The sequence below is a fragment of the Gadus macrocephalus genome, chromosome 8 (genome assembly GCF_031168955.1).
Source record: "Gadus macrocephalus chromosome 8, ASM3116895v1".
Taxonomy (NCBI): domain Eukaryota; kingdom Metazoa; phylum Chordata; class Actinopteri; order Gadiformes; family Gadidae; genus Gadus; species Gadus macrocephalus.
This window is the reverse complement of record NC_082389.1, coordinates 18,586,128-18,602,919: the sequence shown is the minus strand read 5'-3', so window position 1 is coordinate 18,602,919 and position 16,792 is coordinate 18,586,128. Positions and strand designations below refer to the sequence as shown.

The 16,792-nt window shown below is 48.1% G+C and overlaps 1 protein-coding gene across 2 annotated transcripts; it reads right to left on the bottom strand.

Moving 5' to 3' along the window:
- Nucleotides 1-20: 20 nt before the first annotated feature.
- On the bottom strand, nt 21-16,646 carry LOC132463515 (importin-13-like). Of its 2 annotated transcripts, none has more exons than XM_060059756.1 (22): nt 16,444-16,646; nt 16,220-16,329; nt 15,426-15,551; nt 14,254-14,930; nt 13,639-13,779; nt 13,177-13,318; nt 11,545-11,711; nt 10,820-10,940; nt 10,022-10,169; nt 9,141-9,322; nt 8,250-8,276; nt 7,197-7,331; nt 4,391-4,537; nt 3,577-3,657; nt 3,287-3,424; nt 3,050-3,146; nt 2,902-2,954; nt 2,734-2,800; nt 2,450-2,508; nt 2,148-2,237; nt 1,562-1,743; nt 21-1,321 (listed from the first exon to the last, which is right to left on the bottom strand). In XM_060059756.1, exons 2-22 carry the CDS (start codon nt 16,277-16,279, stop codon nt 1,228-1,230), a joined length of 2,934 nt encoding a protein of 977 aa, XP_059915739.1. In that variant the 5' UTR covers nt 16,280-16,329; nt 16,444-16,646; the 3' UTR covers nt 21-1,227. The 2 variants fall into 2 exon arrangements, with proteins under 2 accessions (XP_059915739.1, XP_059915740.1); XM_060059757.1 differs by having other exon boundaries at nt 16,483-16,643.
- Nucleotides 16,647-16,792: the final 146 nt, after the last annotated feature.

Genomic DNA, 16,792 nt, shown 5'->3' with positions numbered 1-16,792 from the left:
GCATAAACATGTGCATCATCTTCATTTGATATGGCTCAATATTCAGTCTTTATTAATGCAACACTTGTTCAGTCACAGCATGCTGCATCAACATCCTGTGATGCTAGGTAGAATCTCCTCTCCACCTGTTGTACACAGTTCAGGGACAGGTGCCAGTACACAAATAGCATTCCTCTTTGGCTTTGTCAGTCAATATTAAACATATATATTTTTAAACCCTGTGGTTTAGCTAGAGACTGATTTTGGTTAGCTTGGAATCGCTAGCTACTACTTTTAAAACTAAAATATCTCATAGTTTTTTTTAAATTTCATTTTATAATTGGGAGGACGGCAAAGCACTTTTTGTCAAAAATGGACAAGGGGCAAGGGCTGGGAGGGGAGGGTTGGTTAGTTTTATATGATGTCAGGACTTTTTTACAAAGTCATTCCAACCATATATTGGTAATTAATGTATGTTTATATTCATTTATAAAAAATCTATAAAAACAGTCAAACAAAAAAAACAACCCAGTAGTTGGGTTGAGAGGAGAGTGAAGACCCCGTAGCACAATCTCCTCAAAACAAGCTCTTTCATGAATAGTTCAGTAAATGGACCGCATTTCTATAGTGCTTTTCTAACCAGTGGCTACTCAAAGCGCTTTATAATATTGCCTGACATTCACCGATGTATGCACCACGCTGGGTGACAGCCAGCTCGTCGGGAGGAGTCAGGGAGAGGCGTCTCACTCAGGGACACCTCGACACGCGACACTTGAACTAGCAATCTTCTGGTTTCCAGCCAACCCATTCTACCTCCTCAGCCACATGCCGCCCTATATTCACACGTTCTGAAACTCTTCAGTATATTGACCCACCCTGTTATTCCTTCATGCTCCCCACAACTCCAAAGACGATTGTCTTCTACCGGAGCTCTGGCAAACCTTTTTGCATACATCCTTGAAAAAATAGTTCTCAGGAGCATCATGACCTTTCTGTCTTCACCAGGAAACTGCTCTTGTACTCAGAAGTCTGACCCCTTGTCATTGAAATAGAAGACGCCCTTTTCTTCACAGGTTGACGGCCATCTTGAAGCTCTCTGATGATGACTCCATGAAGATCCAAACGGTCTTAATATCTCAAAATGAGCACAGTGTTGAGAAAAAGGAGAAAAAGGCTTCCAGGAGGAGTCCAGTACTGGGGAGAGAGTGCAGAGGAAGGGTTGAGGTGATCAGGGGGTGGAGGAGTCCACTACTGGGTGGAGTATCCAACACCCTGCTGTCCACGGCACAGCAGGGAGAACTCCTTCACCACATCCTTCACCTGGCGCCTGTTGGTCTGCTCTCTGGAGGACAGACAGAACATCACATTAACATGAGCCAGGTCAGTTGGGCTGCTCCCTGGAGGACAGACAATCACTTGTTTCGGGTCCCTTGCTTGTTTTGATTTAGGACTTCAAAAATAGAATGACCAGACCTTCTGTAGGTCCCCTGTAACGGAGGAACAACCAGACGAGGCCTGAGAGCCCAATCAAACGGTGAGAACCAGCAGAGCCCAGAGAGCGACGGTGGTGGGGAACACGTACCTGAGCAGCCGCTGGCGGAAGGCGTCCTTCTGCTGGACGGAGACAAGGGTGGAGGGGAAGGTGGGGTCCTGAAGGGTCTCCTCAAGCCACCGGGCCAGCAGGCCCACACAGTTCCTGTTCATGCTGAACAACACCTCGGAGAAGTGGTCCCCCAGGCTCCGGGGGGCCTCGCCTCCCACCGCCTGCAGGGGAGCAGGGGCCATCCAGAGAGAAGATCAGGGGACTTAACCTTAACTTAAGGACATGCTCAACCTTAACGAGAAGGATGCATTCAGTATGCTAAAAGTGGAAAATGTTGTTATCACTTTTCTAGATAATTATACTCTAATAGTACTTTAACGAGACAGTTACTCTTTATCAATACAATTATCTATCTCAGTTAGGCTATTGTTTTGAGATAATTGTATATTTCTAGGGGCTTTACAGCGTCATAGATTTGTTAAGTGTAAAGTTAAATTAAATCTTAATTAAATGCAAGTTCTATAGGACACCTTTTAACGAGACAGAACTTTTGAAAATGCCTAAGCCTTGATGTCGTGAACCCAGACTGTGTTCTGGCCCTTCCCACTGGGGGGCGCTAGTTCACCTGCAGTAGGGTCTGCACCAGCAACCTTCCCTCGCTCAGGACCACCGCGCCAACGGCTGGGAGGTCTTTAAACCGCGGGAACAACTCCGTCTGGAGGACATACAACACATCCTATATATAAACAACACATCCTACATATAAACAACATATACTACAGCCTATGGTGTCACATATTAATTCCCAAAGACATAATGTTCATATACAACAGCATATTATTGATGATGTACAATGTCTTTTCAGCACAGTCTTGAACTGTTGACAGTAATAATCTACATTTCACTCTTCAACATGCTCTGACTTACAAAGAACAAACTGGCCGATCGCACTGTGCCTGCTTCAGGACATTTAAGAAACATCACTCCTGAACAAGAGACAATAACACATTTGTTAGGATGGATGGAACGGCAGAAAGTCAACACAGTATTCGTTTGCTGTTGACCAATAGCAACTTCTTCAACTTATTGAGAAAATCTTCTTCAGAGCTTGAATAGCTCTGGTAAGAATATCGATTCATGTGTTCAACTGTGGACCTTGTCCTTGAAATGTGTAACAGAAGGGACAGATAGCTCTATGTTGAAACACTCACCGCAGCAGAACAGTGAGCTAACATCCAGATGTTCAGAGAGGTACAAATCAGGCTTCCTTTTGAAAATCTAAAAAAGGAGTAAAAGTAATTCAAGGTTTTGTTCGTAAAACCATTAGAGACTCGCAGTCCGTTAATACAACTCAGTTAAAAGTAGACGCGGAGAAACACCTGGGCGTGCAGCTGCATGAATGAGTCTGCAATATCAGGGTGGTCTCTTGGGCCTGAAGCAGGACATGAATGATCAATGATCAATAAAGGCAGAATAGAACAGAACATGATATAATCACAGCAGATAGTATCTGTCCCCTTTTATTACCTTGCTGGAAAATGGCGAGCGTAGCGGATGTCAACACTTCGACAAGGTCCTGGACAGGGCTGAAGAACTCCCTTTCTGCAGCGAATATGTGAACCATCTAGAATAAAACACACCCATCAAGTATTTAATGTATAATTTAAGTAATTAATAAGTATTTAATGAGAACGAGTTCAGACAGAATACCAAAGAACATGGCCCAATCACGGACCCCTGTGTGTTCGAGTAGACCTGGCCCACCTGGCGCGTGAGGTCCAGAGCTGAGGATTGTGGGTAGGTACAGTAAATCTGGCCGAGCATGGCGCTCAGCTGAGGCACCATGGGGCCGAAACCATGAAGCAACGTTCGCACGGACTTCTCAAACACCCCGCACACGGCCTGGAGGGACAGAGGTAGGGCACATACCCTTCACTATTTCAGCAACAACCACCTAACTTGTTGTTAGCAACCAGATTAACTTGTAACTGTCTCTGGTCCAATATACATAAATAAACATTGACACACACATACCTGTGCACATACACACATACCTCCACCACCTCAGAGTCGTTGAGCCATTTACTGAGGATGTTCTGGATCAGCGTGAGCACCTGCTGTAACACGACCACCACCTGGATCCAGAACACACACACACCATCTAGCTTGTGGGTTTTGTGCTGATAAGACATGACACGAAATACATCTGATTGAAGTCTGATGTTTTGTGGCTGTGGATACGGACGTGGATTTGGCTTAAAATTAAATGAAGCCATTATACAATCTTGCAATTTGAAATAATATCAAGCTAAGTTTTTGCTTTTGTTTTTTCTTTGCATTTGGAATATGTGGTTAAAAAAGGAAAAAGATCAAACTCAAGGCCTTTGTAGTCAGTTTGGCCAAAACTTTGGTCTGGTCGCAGAGCTTCAAAATGTCGGATGTGCGCGATACGCAACAGATCGAGGTATAAACTATGCACAAGGGGTTTGAGGACGTCTTTTTAGCTTTGTGACTATAAATGAAGTTTCAGGGCCTAACCAAAAGGCCAACCCTGAGAGCAAACCCTGGTAACCTTATTAGCCTTAACAGGTTCCCTTACACCTCACTCAATCTAGCCAGTATACTAATGCTGTTTATTTATACATTTAAATAGATTCACAAACTGGCAATTCAATATCAGTTTCACCAATTAACAATGATTTTTTGTTCTATAAGTTCCTAAGACATATATTATTTGATCTATAATAGATTGTTTCTATTTTCCTGCAGGAAACCGTCGCCCACCAGTAGAACCTTGGGTTGGTTTAGGTTAGGTTAGTAAAGGTGAGGTTAAGTTAGATGGTGCAGATGAGTTGAGGTTGTGCTCACCGGGTTGTGGGGGGCCTGGGGGGGTGTGGGGGGTGCAGGGTCAGCTGTCTCCAGGCTCGGTGCATGTCTGTTGATGTCTAGCGTGGTGAAGAGACTCGACAACAACCCCAGAATGTGTATGATGGACGACTTGTTGGATGGACAGGGCTGCACAGAGAGAGAGATAGAGAGAGAGAGTTTGTCAACCCCAGTATTCATTGTCATGTTCAATAAGACCAAACCTTTCAGTTATGCTGATAAATAAAGAGACTCGGCACGCACCATTGAGTCATACTTCCCTGATCGCCAAATTGGTGTCAGAAGTGTGATCAGAAGTGTGATCACCAGTGTGATCATTTGTGTATGTGTAACTGTTTAATGTCAAATGTTGTCTTATTTGCGTTTATGCCTTATTGGTGTATGTTGTCTTATTTGTGCATATGTCTAATTGTTTTCTATGTCTATCTGTTTGTTGTATAAATCATAAAATAAAAAATTGATCACAAAAAAAAGAAGTGTGATCACCAGAATCCCAGAAGGGAAGAGGGCATTATCAGGGGGATACGAGAACGAGCTCAGACAGATTGAAGATTTCATTTGGCGCATTCGGGGAGATCCTTCTACCCTTCGACAGAAGAATCGCAGGGTACCAGTGGTTCAGCCCACCTAATCTACGGTGCGGTTACTGGCAGGTGATGCTGGCACCAGAAGCCAGACCCAGAACAGATGTCACCATCGGCCAAGGCGTTGGTTGTTTCGCATGATGGCCTCTGCAATGTCCCTGTGCAATGGAAAGGATGTTTGCTCACAGCCTAAACCCCAAGAAAAGTCTGAGTTCTCGGGTCATTGAGTCAGAGCAGAGGGTGTGGATACTGATCCTGCCAAGGTGGAAGTGGTAAGGAAATGGCCAGTTGGCAGCTGCTCTAGCTCTCCCCTCGTACTACCGACGTTATGTCCGGGACATTGCCTCCATCACCATCTCTCGTACAACACCTCTCTGACAAGAGCTGGAGGTTCAAATGGGAAGACAACTGTACAGCCGCCTTTTCCCAGCTCCGTGCCACCCAGACCACCGCATCCATCTTGGCCCTTAGCCCCTTATCCTTGGTGTCGTTTCACCGGGGACACTGATGGCAGTAATGTGGGAGTTGGGGGCAGTCCTCTCACAGGAGGGGGACTGAGGCGAGGGAGTAGTGGCCTATTACAGTCATGTGTTGAGCTGTTCTGAGCAAACTACTGTTAGCTGACGTGAGCTTCTGGCAGTGGTGGTGGCTCTCCATCACTTTCGTCCCTGCCTCTCAGTCCTTACTCCTGTGCACATATCACGCTTCCCTGACCTGGCTACTCAGCATCAAGGAGCCCGAGGCCCCTGATGTCCCAGCAAGGAATGCAGACACTCAGCGAGACGGAACGACTCCCCAACTGGCCACAATGCGACAGGTCGAGCCAGAGTGACAGACTGGTCGAAAACATGGCCGAATCACATGTACCCGTCAGCTGTGCAAGGAAGTACTGGGTGTACACCGGCCACTCTCATGTTTGGGAAAAGCTGCAGACCAATGTAGACTTACCTTCTGGCACACCCTCAGGCACAGACCTTCCCACGATACCTGGCTTTGAGTACCTGCAGGACATCCAACAAGGTCTTACGGAGGCGCACCTCTTCTGCCGTCAGCACCAGGAACAGCAAAACGGGCCGATGACACACATTGTCCCTTCACTGCCGGAGAGAAGCTGTGGATCTACAACCCAACCGGGAAGAAGGGTATCTCCCCAGAACTCCTAGCCTGTGGGTCGAGCACTGTGAGGGGTTGGAGCAGCTTTCAGATGTTCTGTACCAAGTGAAGATGTGTGTCAGGGGGCTGGTTGTGGTTCTGCATCGGGACCGCTTAGCACCTCACCGCCCCTTGGCTGAAAGCCCTGCAGACCAGCCCAGCTAACCGTGCTCAGTTCCTCCAACAAGTGTGCTGGTCCAAACGGACATGGCGAACCGGGGCCTGTCACCAAGTGTGTTTGCAGGCGTCAGGGATGGCTTCCCTTCGGCTGAGGACAGGTGACATGCTGGTGGGAGTATAGCGACAGGGTTTCAAAGTTTATGCTCATGTTTCCCAGCATGCATCATGTGCAAAGCTGTTTTATAATGTTTTTGTGTTTTGTAAAAGTTAGGTATGATGCTTCAGTGTTGTTAGATATCGGTTCATATTCCTGCTAGAGTTTTCCCGCGCGCGTTGAAACCTCTAGTTGAAGTTAAACCCATAGCAATAATGTGGAAACCCCAGTCGATAATGTAACAAATTTCTGAGCGCATGATATAATAACATATTATATAACCTACAATGTTACAGCGTATAACATTCATTCACCACAAATGATTCTTAAAAGCAGTGCCAACATTTAAATATTTTTTAACCAATCAGCAAACAAAAGGCAACAGGCGGATTATCATTTAGGGGGCCACTCAATGACATGCAGAAGCGTCATCAACACGAAGTGGTGTGAGGAATACCGACTCATTCACATATAAGGTTATTTACATTTTCTACAGAGAAAATACTACCTCAGGGGTAATATTATTCAGGGTACAAATGTCAGGATATGTTGTTCACACATACGGCCCATCAGAAGAATATCAGGACTTACACGTGTGTCTGAAAGCAGCTAGGGTGTGAGCATTTAATCACATTATAAAATTAGTCAATTTATGGTAACAGGGGTAATTGTTCAATGGGTAATGTAGTATAGTATGCATGTAAATCAATTATTAAATAGCTTTTACTGTTATGCAGGGCTGAAAAGTGCATTGGTACACAATATTTGAGTTGTGTACCTGCTGCTGGGCCAGAGAGTCCAGCCTCTGGATGTGGGGGCTGAGGAAGGCCTGCAGGCTGCCCAGCACTGCCTCCACCGGCAGGGAGGACAGCAGGAAGCCCAGCCCCTGCATCAGCCACATGCACTGGCTGCTCTGCACACACACAACACACACACACACACACACACACACACACGCACACACACACAAGCACACACACACACACACACAAGCACCAAGCACACACAAGCACACAAGCACACACACACACACACACACACACACACACACACACACACACACACACACACACACACACACACACACACACACACACACACACACACACACACACACACACACACACACACAAGCACACAAGCACACACACACACACACTCACACACACGCGCCAGCATATACACGGCACACACACACAGACGCACACACACACACACACATACCACAGAGAGAAAGAGAGAAGAGACCTAAACATACAATATAATCATTACAATGTTTCTGATGAAGAGAAAGTTCTCTCACGGACACGTCGGACAGCGAAATATTTGATTTAATCTTAAGGCATGATCATGGGAAAGTACTGGCTACAAAAGTTACCAAGAACACATTCGATGAAACAATAGGTGAACAAGATTCTTATAGGGAACGTTTCCATTGTGGGTAGGGAGTGGGAGTGACCTAAGGCCAAGTCAATTTGTGATACAATGGGTGGATATTGGACATGTCTGCAGGTTTGTAAGACATGGCTGTAAACAGTTTACACAACAAAGAAGTCAGTCGATTGGCCTGGTCACAAAACCAGACTTACTGGCTCCAGTGGGAACTTGAATACGAATTAACTTAACCTCTCTCAGTTAAGAGAGGAAGGGATTTGTTTTAATTTACAGGGAGAATGTTATACAGTTCCTTCTAATGTAATAATTATATCAACAAGGTTAATATAATTTGTATGTGATTGTATATTTATAGTTATGATTGATATTTCCACGACAGTTTCCTATCTACAATCTACAGTCCAGCAGTGTTGTGTGTTGAAGTCTGTAAACTGACCTTATGGATGTCCCCCAGCAGAACATCCTGTAGGCAGAGAAAGTGAGCTGAGTGAACAATAGAATCCATTACTACCCGTATGTCTCTCGTAATTGTTATAATCCCCTCATATCTCTCTCTCTTCCATGCCATCTTTCCCTGTTTTTGTCAAGAATGTGTGTGTGTGTGTGTGTGTGTGTGTGTGTGTGTGTGTGTGTGTGTGTGTGTGTGTGTGTGTGTGTGTGTGTGTGTGTGTGTGTGTGTGTGTGTGTGTGTGTGTGTGTATGTGTACAATATCTACCTTAGCTAAAAGACCCACCAATGCAAAACCAATACTGGAATACTTTCTTTAGCACAGCCTCCTTTGAAATGAAACCAGGAGGAAAGACAAGACGAATGGGGATGAGTCAGCCTGGGGCCCTCAGGGGATGAGTCAGCCTGGGCCCCTCAGAGGTCTAGTCAGCCTGGGGCCCTCAGGGGCGGAGTCAGCCTGGGGCCCTCAGAGATCTAGGCAGCCTGGACCCCCCAGAGGTCGAGTCAGCCTGGGGCCCTCATAGGTCTAGTCAGCCTGGGCCCCCAGAGGTCTAGTCAGCCTGGGGCCCTCAGGGGCAGAGTCAGCCAGGGGCCCCCAGAGGTCTAGTCAGCCTGGACCCCCCAGAGGTTGAGTCAGCCTGGGGCCCTCATAGGTCTAGTCAGCCTGGGCCCCCAGAGGTCTAGTCAGCCTGGGCCCCCAGAGGTCTAGTCAGCCTGGGGCCCTCAGGGGCAGAGTCAGCCAGGGGCCCCCAGAGGTCTAGTCAGCCTGGGCCCCCCAGAGGTCTAGTCAGCCTGGGCCCCCCAGAGGTCTAGTCAGCCTGGGCCCCCCAGAGGTCTAGTCAGCCAGGGGCCCTCGGGGGCCTCTGTGTCTGTGTGTACCTGTGACACGCGGATGATGTCGTGGGCGTAGGGCGCCAGGTCGTGCTGACACTCGCGGCAGATCCTCTTCAGGGTGGAGACGCTGGAGACCGACAGCTCCGGCTTGGCCAGCCCCTGAAGCACCATGGGTAATATTTTGACCAGCATCACGGGGTGGTCTGCCAGCCACTCGGCCAGGGAGCCTGGGGGGGGCGAGGTCAGGCCAGGTCAGGGGGGGTGGGGATGGGGTTAGGACTCAGAGGTTATAGAGAATAAAGAATCTGATCCCGACATCGTCAGTATCAAGTCAACTCACCGCTACATGTGCTTCACAGGCCGTGTTCACAACGTAATAACATCACAAAATGATAGTTATGTTATCATAACTAGTTATATGAACGTAGGCATGGAAGAGATGAAATAGAACAGACAGTGCCGCGTTTACATAGACACTTCTAATCGGATCAGAAGTGTCTATGTTAATACAGCTAGTGTACAAAGAATTATGTCATCACTTACCAGGGAAAACTGTGTTGATCGGATGCTAGCAAGATGCTAAGGATGACCTCAACTGAACAGAGGTGTGACAGACACACAGTTCATTCATGTGGCGGCCATAGTGCTGAATGATTGATGTGTCCTGCTCGATGTGGGGTATGAGGTATGATGAAGCTGACCTCTGGTCTACCGATGGTGTCTGGCCTACCGATGGTGTAGTGACGGTGTAGGCCTACCGATGGTGTATTGACGGCGTAGGCCTACCGATGTTTCACAGGACGTGTCGGCCTACCGATGGTGTACTGACAGTGTTGGCCTACCGATGGTGTAGTGACGGTGTCTGGCCTACCGATGGTGTAGTGACGTGTCAGCCTACCAATGATGTACTGAAGGTTTGGGCCTACCGATGGTGTACATGACGGTGTCGGCCAGCAGGACGGTGCTGATGCTGATCCTAGGCAGCAGGCCGATCAGGCCAGGGATGACGTCAGAGTAGTTGACATCGATGGTCTCGGCGATGGACTGGAAGCCGAACAGCAGGGCCTCAATGTCCTGAAGATCACAGTACACAAATGGCTTTAAATGTTAACTCTTTTTAACTTGATATGTATAAATACTGAAACATTTAAGCATACAGCAGTATACAAAAAAGATCATTCAAACTTAGGTGAAAAATCACATTTAAAATAAACAAGTAAATACTTATACTATACATTTCTATTAATGTAAAATGTGTCACCACTGTGTTACCACTATGCATAACATGTAGTTCAGATATCCATCGATGGCTCACTGTACAGTGTGTATGGATGGCTCACTGTACAGTGTGTATGGATGGCTCACTGTACAGTGTGTATGGATGGCTCACTGTACAGTGTGTATGGATGGCTCACTGTACAGTGTGTATGGATGGCTCACTGTACAGTGTGTATGGATGGCTCACTGTACAGTGTGTATGGATGGCTCACTGTACAGTGTGTATGGATGGCTCACTGTACAGTGTGTATGGATGGCTCACTGTACAGTGTGTATGGATGGCTCACTGTACAGTGTGTATGGATGGCTCACTGTACAGTGTGTATGGATGGCTCACTGTACAGTGTGTACGGATGGCTCACTGTACAGTGTGTATGGGTGGCTCACTGTACAGTGTGTATGGGTGGCTCACTGTACAGTGTGTATGGGTGGTGGTGAGGCGCTACCTGCCAGGCGGCCCCCCGCCCTGGGCCCAGGACCAGGCCGCCCAGCCGCTCGTACAGGCTGCTGAGCAGCTCCGCCCCCAGCATCTCATACACATACATCAGGGTGTCGGAGATGTCCACTCTGCAACGCACAACACCACACACCACACACACAACAAGGTTCACGCATGTTTTGTATATCCTGAAAATGATCAGTAAAAATGTGATTAAAACAACCAAATTGATATTACATAACACATGGGCAGGATGGCTCCTAGTGGAAAGGTAATGGGTTCAATTCCCGGTGTCCATAGTTGACCAGGCATCCTTGAGCAGATGCTCTAACAACTTAACGCTCCTAAAAAGGAATGCATCCAAGTAGAGCACAGAGCTCCACCAATCAAAGACTTTGTGTGACGCTTTAGGATTATGGGGATTTTCGCGAAAAAATCTTGTTTTTCTAAAAAGTAGAAGTTACATTTTTAACTCGTGGCTTCTGCAGGAGCAAATACCGTCGATTCACAATATAACGTTGTGGTTAATTAAATGATTACGACATTATGGCTTTTAATCAAAACCTCAATGGAGAAAAATAACTGGACTTTTATTTCCGGAACCACACAGTCTTTTTAACTATAAGTTAGTGTCAGTAACCCCGTAAACAGTGTCTTCTGATCCACTCTCCACCTTACTAATAAAACCCATTGAGGCGCGCCACTCTCCCCGGGGACCTCCTGCTGTCTGACCTGTAGGTCCTGAACTGCTCCTTGTCGTCGGCGCTCCAGGAGGCGTACTCCTCCTCGGGGGCGTAGTGGGCCTTCTGCAGCAGCACCTCCACCAGCCGGACGTACACCTCCCTGTACACCGACAGGTACAGCGCCTGCCTCTCCTCCTCCAGGGACATGATGTCGTCCTGAACACGCAACACCCGCCATGACGTCACCATGATATCACCGTGACATCACCATGACATCGCCATGATATTGCCATGACATCAACTATCATCACCAGGAGTCCTGGTGATAATAGTTGATGTCATGACATCGCCATGACATCACAAGGAAATTGCCATGACATCACCATGACATCACCATGACATCGCCATGATATTGCCATGACATCAACTATCATCACCAGGAGTCCTGGTGATAATAGTTGATGTCATGACATCGCCATGACATCACAAGGAAATTGCCATGACATCACCATGACATCACCATGACATCGCCATGATATTGCCATGACATCAACTATCATCACCAGGAGTCCTGGTGATAATAGTTGATGTCATGACATCGCCATGACATCACAAGGAAATCAAATCACCATGACATCACCATGACATCACCAGGAATTCACCATGAAATCACCATGACATCACCATGATATCGTCATGACGTCAGCGAACATCACAAGGACATCGCCTAACATCACCATGACATCACCATGACATCACCATGATATCACCTAACATCACCATGACATAACCATGATATCGTCATGACGTCAGCGAACATCACCATGATATCACCGAACATCACCATGACATCACCATGACATCACCATGACATCGCCGTGACATCACCATGACATCGCCATGACATCAACTATCATCACCATGACATCGCCATGACATCAACTATCATCACCAGGAGTCCTGGTGATGATAGTTGATGTCATGACATCACAAGGAAATCACCATGACATCACCATGACATCACCAGGAATTCACCATGAAATCACCATGACATCACCATGATATCGTCATGACGTCAGCGAACATCACAAGGACATCGCCTAACATCACCATGCCATCACCATGATATCACCTAACATCACCATGACATCACCATGATATCACCTAACATCACCATGACATCACCATGACATCACCATGATATCACCTAACATCACCATGACATCACCATGACATCACCATGACATCACCATGAAATCAACATGACATCACCATGACATCACCTAACAACACCTAACATAAACATGACATTACCATGACATCACCATGACATCACCATGATATCGTCATGACGTCAGCGAACATCACCATGACATCACCATGATATCACCTAACATCACCATGACATCACCCTGACATCACCTAACATCTCCTAACATCACCATGACATCACCTAACATCCCCATGACATCACCATGACATCACCTAACATCACCTATCTTCATCATCATCACCTTACATTGTATGATGTTCTTTAGAGAACATTTTCTACCTTAAGGTGAATCCCAAACCAAAGAGATGACTATGAGTCAAATCTACACATCCTTCCTTCACCACAACAAGCTGAACGGAGAAGGACTCTGAACCAAGCGGAGCTCGTCCTCTGAGCCCTGCTGCTGACCTGCAGGGTGTACCAGAAGGTGAGGGTCAGGGAGCTGCTGGTCTCGCTGACCGGGTAGTGGCCAGGGGTCCCAGTGCAAAACAGGATCATGTTGACCAGGGCCAGGTAGTCCTGCCATTGGTCCACCTGCTCCAGCAGCACCCTGCAGCCAAGACCCCGCCCCACCCATAGGTTAACACTAATAAACAAAACTACAATAGGACTAATCTCTTTTGTTGTGTGTATGTTTGTAGATGTGTGTATGCGTGTGTGAGTGTATGTGTGTTCATGTGTGTGTGTGTGTGTGTGTATGTGTGTGTACATTGGTGCAGGTGTGTACATGTGTGTACATGAGTGTATGTGTGTACATGTGAGTGTATGTGTGTGTGCGTATGTGTGTACATGTGAGTGTATGTGTGTGTGTGTGTGTGTGTACATGTGTGTACATGTGAGTGTATGTGTGTGTGTGTGTGTGTGGTTCACCTGGAGTGTGTCTCCCCCAGAGCGACGGCGATGCGACAGATTCCGTGGGTGGTCTCCATGTCCCCGGCCCCCGCCGCCGCCTCCAGCCGCTCCCTGAGCCCAAGCACCACGGGGATGAGGCCCCCCAGAGCCGCCCTGCACCTGGACACACACACACACACACACACACAGGCAGACACACACACGCAGACACAAACATACACACGCAGACACACACACAGGGACACGCACATACACACGCAGTCACACACACGTGGACACACACATACACACGTAGACACACACGCAGACACACACACACACATATGGACACACACATATGGACACACACATGAATACAGACACACACACATACATGGACACGCACACGCAGAAGCACACACAAACACATGGATACACAGACACAAACACAAGTGGACACACACACGCAGATACAAACACACACGCGCGCGCGCGCACGCATTCACACACACACACACACACACACGCAGACACACACATACACACACACGCAGACACACACATAAACACACATTAACACTGTAACTCCTCCAGCGATCCTCAGTGAAGGCTGGAGAGATGATCACGTCCCCCCCCCTGGTTCCACCGTCTCACCGCTGACAGTCAGGCTGCGACAGCACCGTGACGATGGTCTCCACGGCCGCGTCGAAGAGTTCCGCGTCGCCTAGCGCCGAGAAGCAGTCCTCCACCAGCCCCCGGCTCTCCTCCAGCGCCACCCCCAGCGCCGTCCAGCCCGACAGGCAGCGCAGCACCCTCTGCTTCACCGGCCCCGGGGAGTCCGGGCTCTGGAGGAGCCGCCGCAGCAGGGGACACACCGTGGCCCACTCCCCAGCCAGGGCCTCCCTCAGCTGGGCACGGCGGGCCTGGGCCAGCCGGCTGCTCTGGAACTCCTCGGGCAGCACGGTGAGCAGCTCCAGGAGGACCAGGCAGCGGGCGTGGGGAGGAGGCTCCTGGGGGCCCTCCTGGGGGCCCTCCTGGGGGCCCTCCTGGGGGGCAGCCGCGGCCCCCTCGGGGGGCTCTGTCTCCGGCTGAAGGGCCCTCACCAGGTCAGCCACGGGCTTGGGCCAGGCCTGGGGCACCAGGTTCAGGGCCAGGGAGGCCAGGGCCACACACAGCCTGGTCAGCACCATCCTGGGCCCCGCGGAGAAGCGCAGGACGTGGGAGAGCAGCTGGGTCCGCAGGCCCGGGTGCTGGTCGGGCTGGAGGTCCGCCCAGTGCTGGGAGATCTTGGTGTGGAGCGTGCTGGCGCCGAAGAACTGGACCTCGGGCAGCTGGGTGATCAGGAAGAGGACAGTGTCAGGCATCACGACGCCAAAGGGCTGTTATCATTAAGGACATGGGTATAGCACATGCACCGCTACATACAAGGCAATATTACTAAACACACTCCTAATATTTTGTCATTTAGAATAGAATAGAATAGAATAGAATAGAATAGAATAGAAAGCTTTATTGTCATTGTACAAAGTACAACGAAATGCAATGGGCAGCTCCTTAAAAGCGCACACATGTTATCGAATGTATAATATACAAAAGCAATATGTAATAAAAAGCTAGCTAGCTGACTGTTTTAACCAAAGTGACCTATCCTCATGTCGTTAAGGAGCGAGTAAAGGTTAGGATCCCTTCAGGTAGACTGTCCACGTTGGCGATCGTAACCCAGGAACCCTCAGCGCCCTTCAACAAGAAGGAGCGTCTCACAACAGAGACACTTGCAGTCCGTGGTTTGCTGTTTGTGTGTTTGCGGGGACAGCTCCGGGACAGACCTTGTCGGGGCCCAGCAGAGTCCAGCAGAAGTGCCACGCCTGTGGGGAGGCCTGGGCCTGTGTCAGCCACCGCTGGGCAGCGTTCTTCTGCTCCATGTCGGGGTCGTAGTACAGCTGCTGGAGGGCCTGAGAGACACACACAAGGGTTAGCATTCAATGTTAGGTCTGGACAGGATCTGGAAGATTTATAAATGGAGGGTGCTGTTTTTATGAGAAGTGGAATATGTTATGTAGGGAGGACTTTGCATTTGAAAGGCCGGTTGATGGATAATATTTCGTAATTCCATATCAACATCAGTGCTTTTTTGTTACTTGTAATTAATGAGCAGTTATGGGTTATGAATCTTGCCCAAGGAGGCCTAGACTTCGGCAGGCAGACAATGGGGTTTGAACCCAGAACCTGGGGCTGGGAGTAAACTAGGCCCATGAATTGCAGTTGTTCTTTATAACAACTAACCATACAGCATGAGGAGGGTTATTATTAGCACAGCATATGCTTTAGTGTACCAGATATCACATTACATGGTAGCGGGCATGCTCAAACTTTAAAGTCCCATAATATATTCAAATCTAATTGTTGAACAACAATGCTGTCATTCTAATTCATTGTGCCCAATATGGACAAATGGACAATATATTTGGCACATAGTATAACAATATGTAGGCTATAAGGTCCTATAAGGTCCATGATTAATTCAATAACCACCCGTTTTTTCCACTGACTTAAAAATCACGTGTGCATAAGCATCAAAATAGAGCAGCAATAATAAACCCGAAGTTACTTTCTAACTTACATTCTCGACCGTCACCACTAACTCCCCCGGGCTGTCTCCTGTATTGCTCACAGGCTCCATCTGGAGCAGTAAAGGATCAGTGTAGGTGATCTGTCTGTCCTTTCAACACCCTGTTTAAGAAAATAAAGAAGTGAATGAGAGACATTATGGTTTAGTTATCATAGACTGTGGAGACGGGACATATCACACAACCCCGCATTTACTGCGAGTCTGTTAACACTGACCTCTGGAGCGATTAGAGCAAATAAGTTCTTTCAAATGACTTTTTACTGTTACTGCTTTGGCTCCGGCATTATCTACAAACACAACGATAGAAGACAACACAAGTGGTACACGGTGGAGACTGGACTCGGTGGCGATCCGGTAGAACACTCCTCTGTCCACTTTCTATACTGCGCGGCGCGGCTGACAGCTGCGAGTGTGACGCGCTGACGGCTGATTGACGCCCCCCAAGACACACACACACACACACACACACACACACACACACACGCACGCACGCACGCACGCACGCACGCACGCACGCACGCACGCACGCACGCACACACACACACACACACACACACACACACA

Excerpts from the sequence above, each read along its gene's own strand:
- LOC132463515 (XM_060059756.1), bottom strand. The coding sequence starts at position 16,279 with ATGGAGCCTGTGAGCAATACAGGAGACAGCCCGGGGGAGTTAGTGGTG. Across the intron at positions 2,509-2,733 it reads TAGCTCACTGTTCTGCTGCG|GAGTGATGTTTCTTAAATGT; the intron begins GTGAGTGTTTCA and ends TCTCTTGTTCAG. Across the intron at positions 1,322-1,561 it reads TTCCGCCAGCGGCTGCTCAG|AGAGCAGACCAACAGGCGCC; the intron begins GTACGTGTTCCC and ends TCTGTCCTCCAG.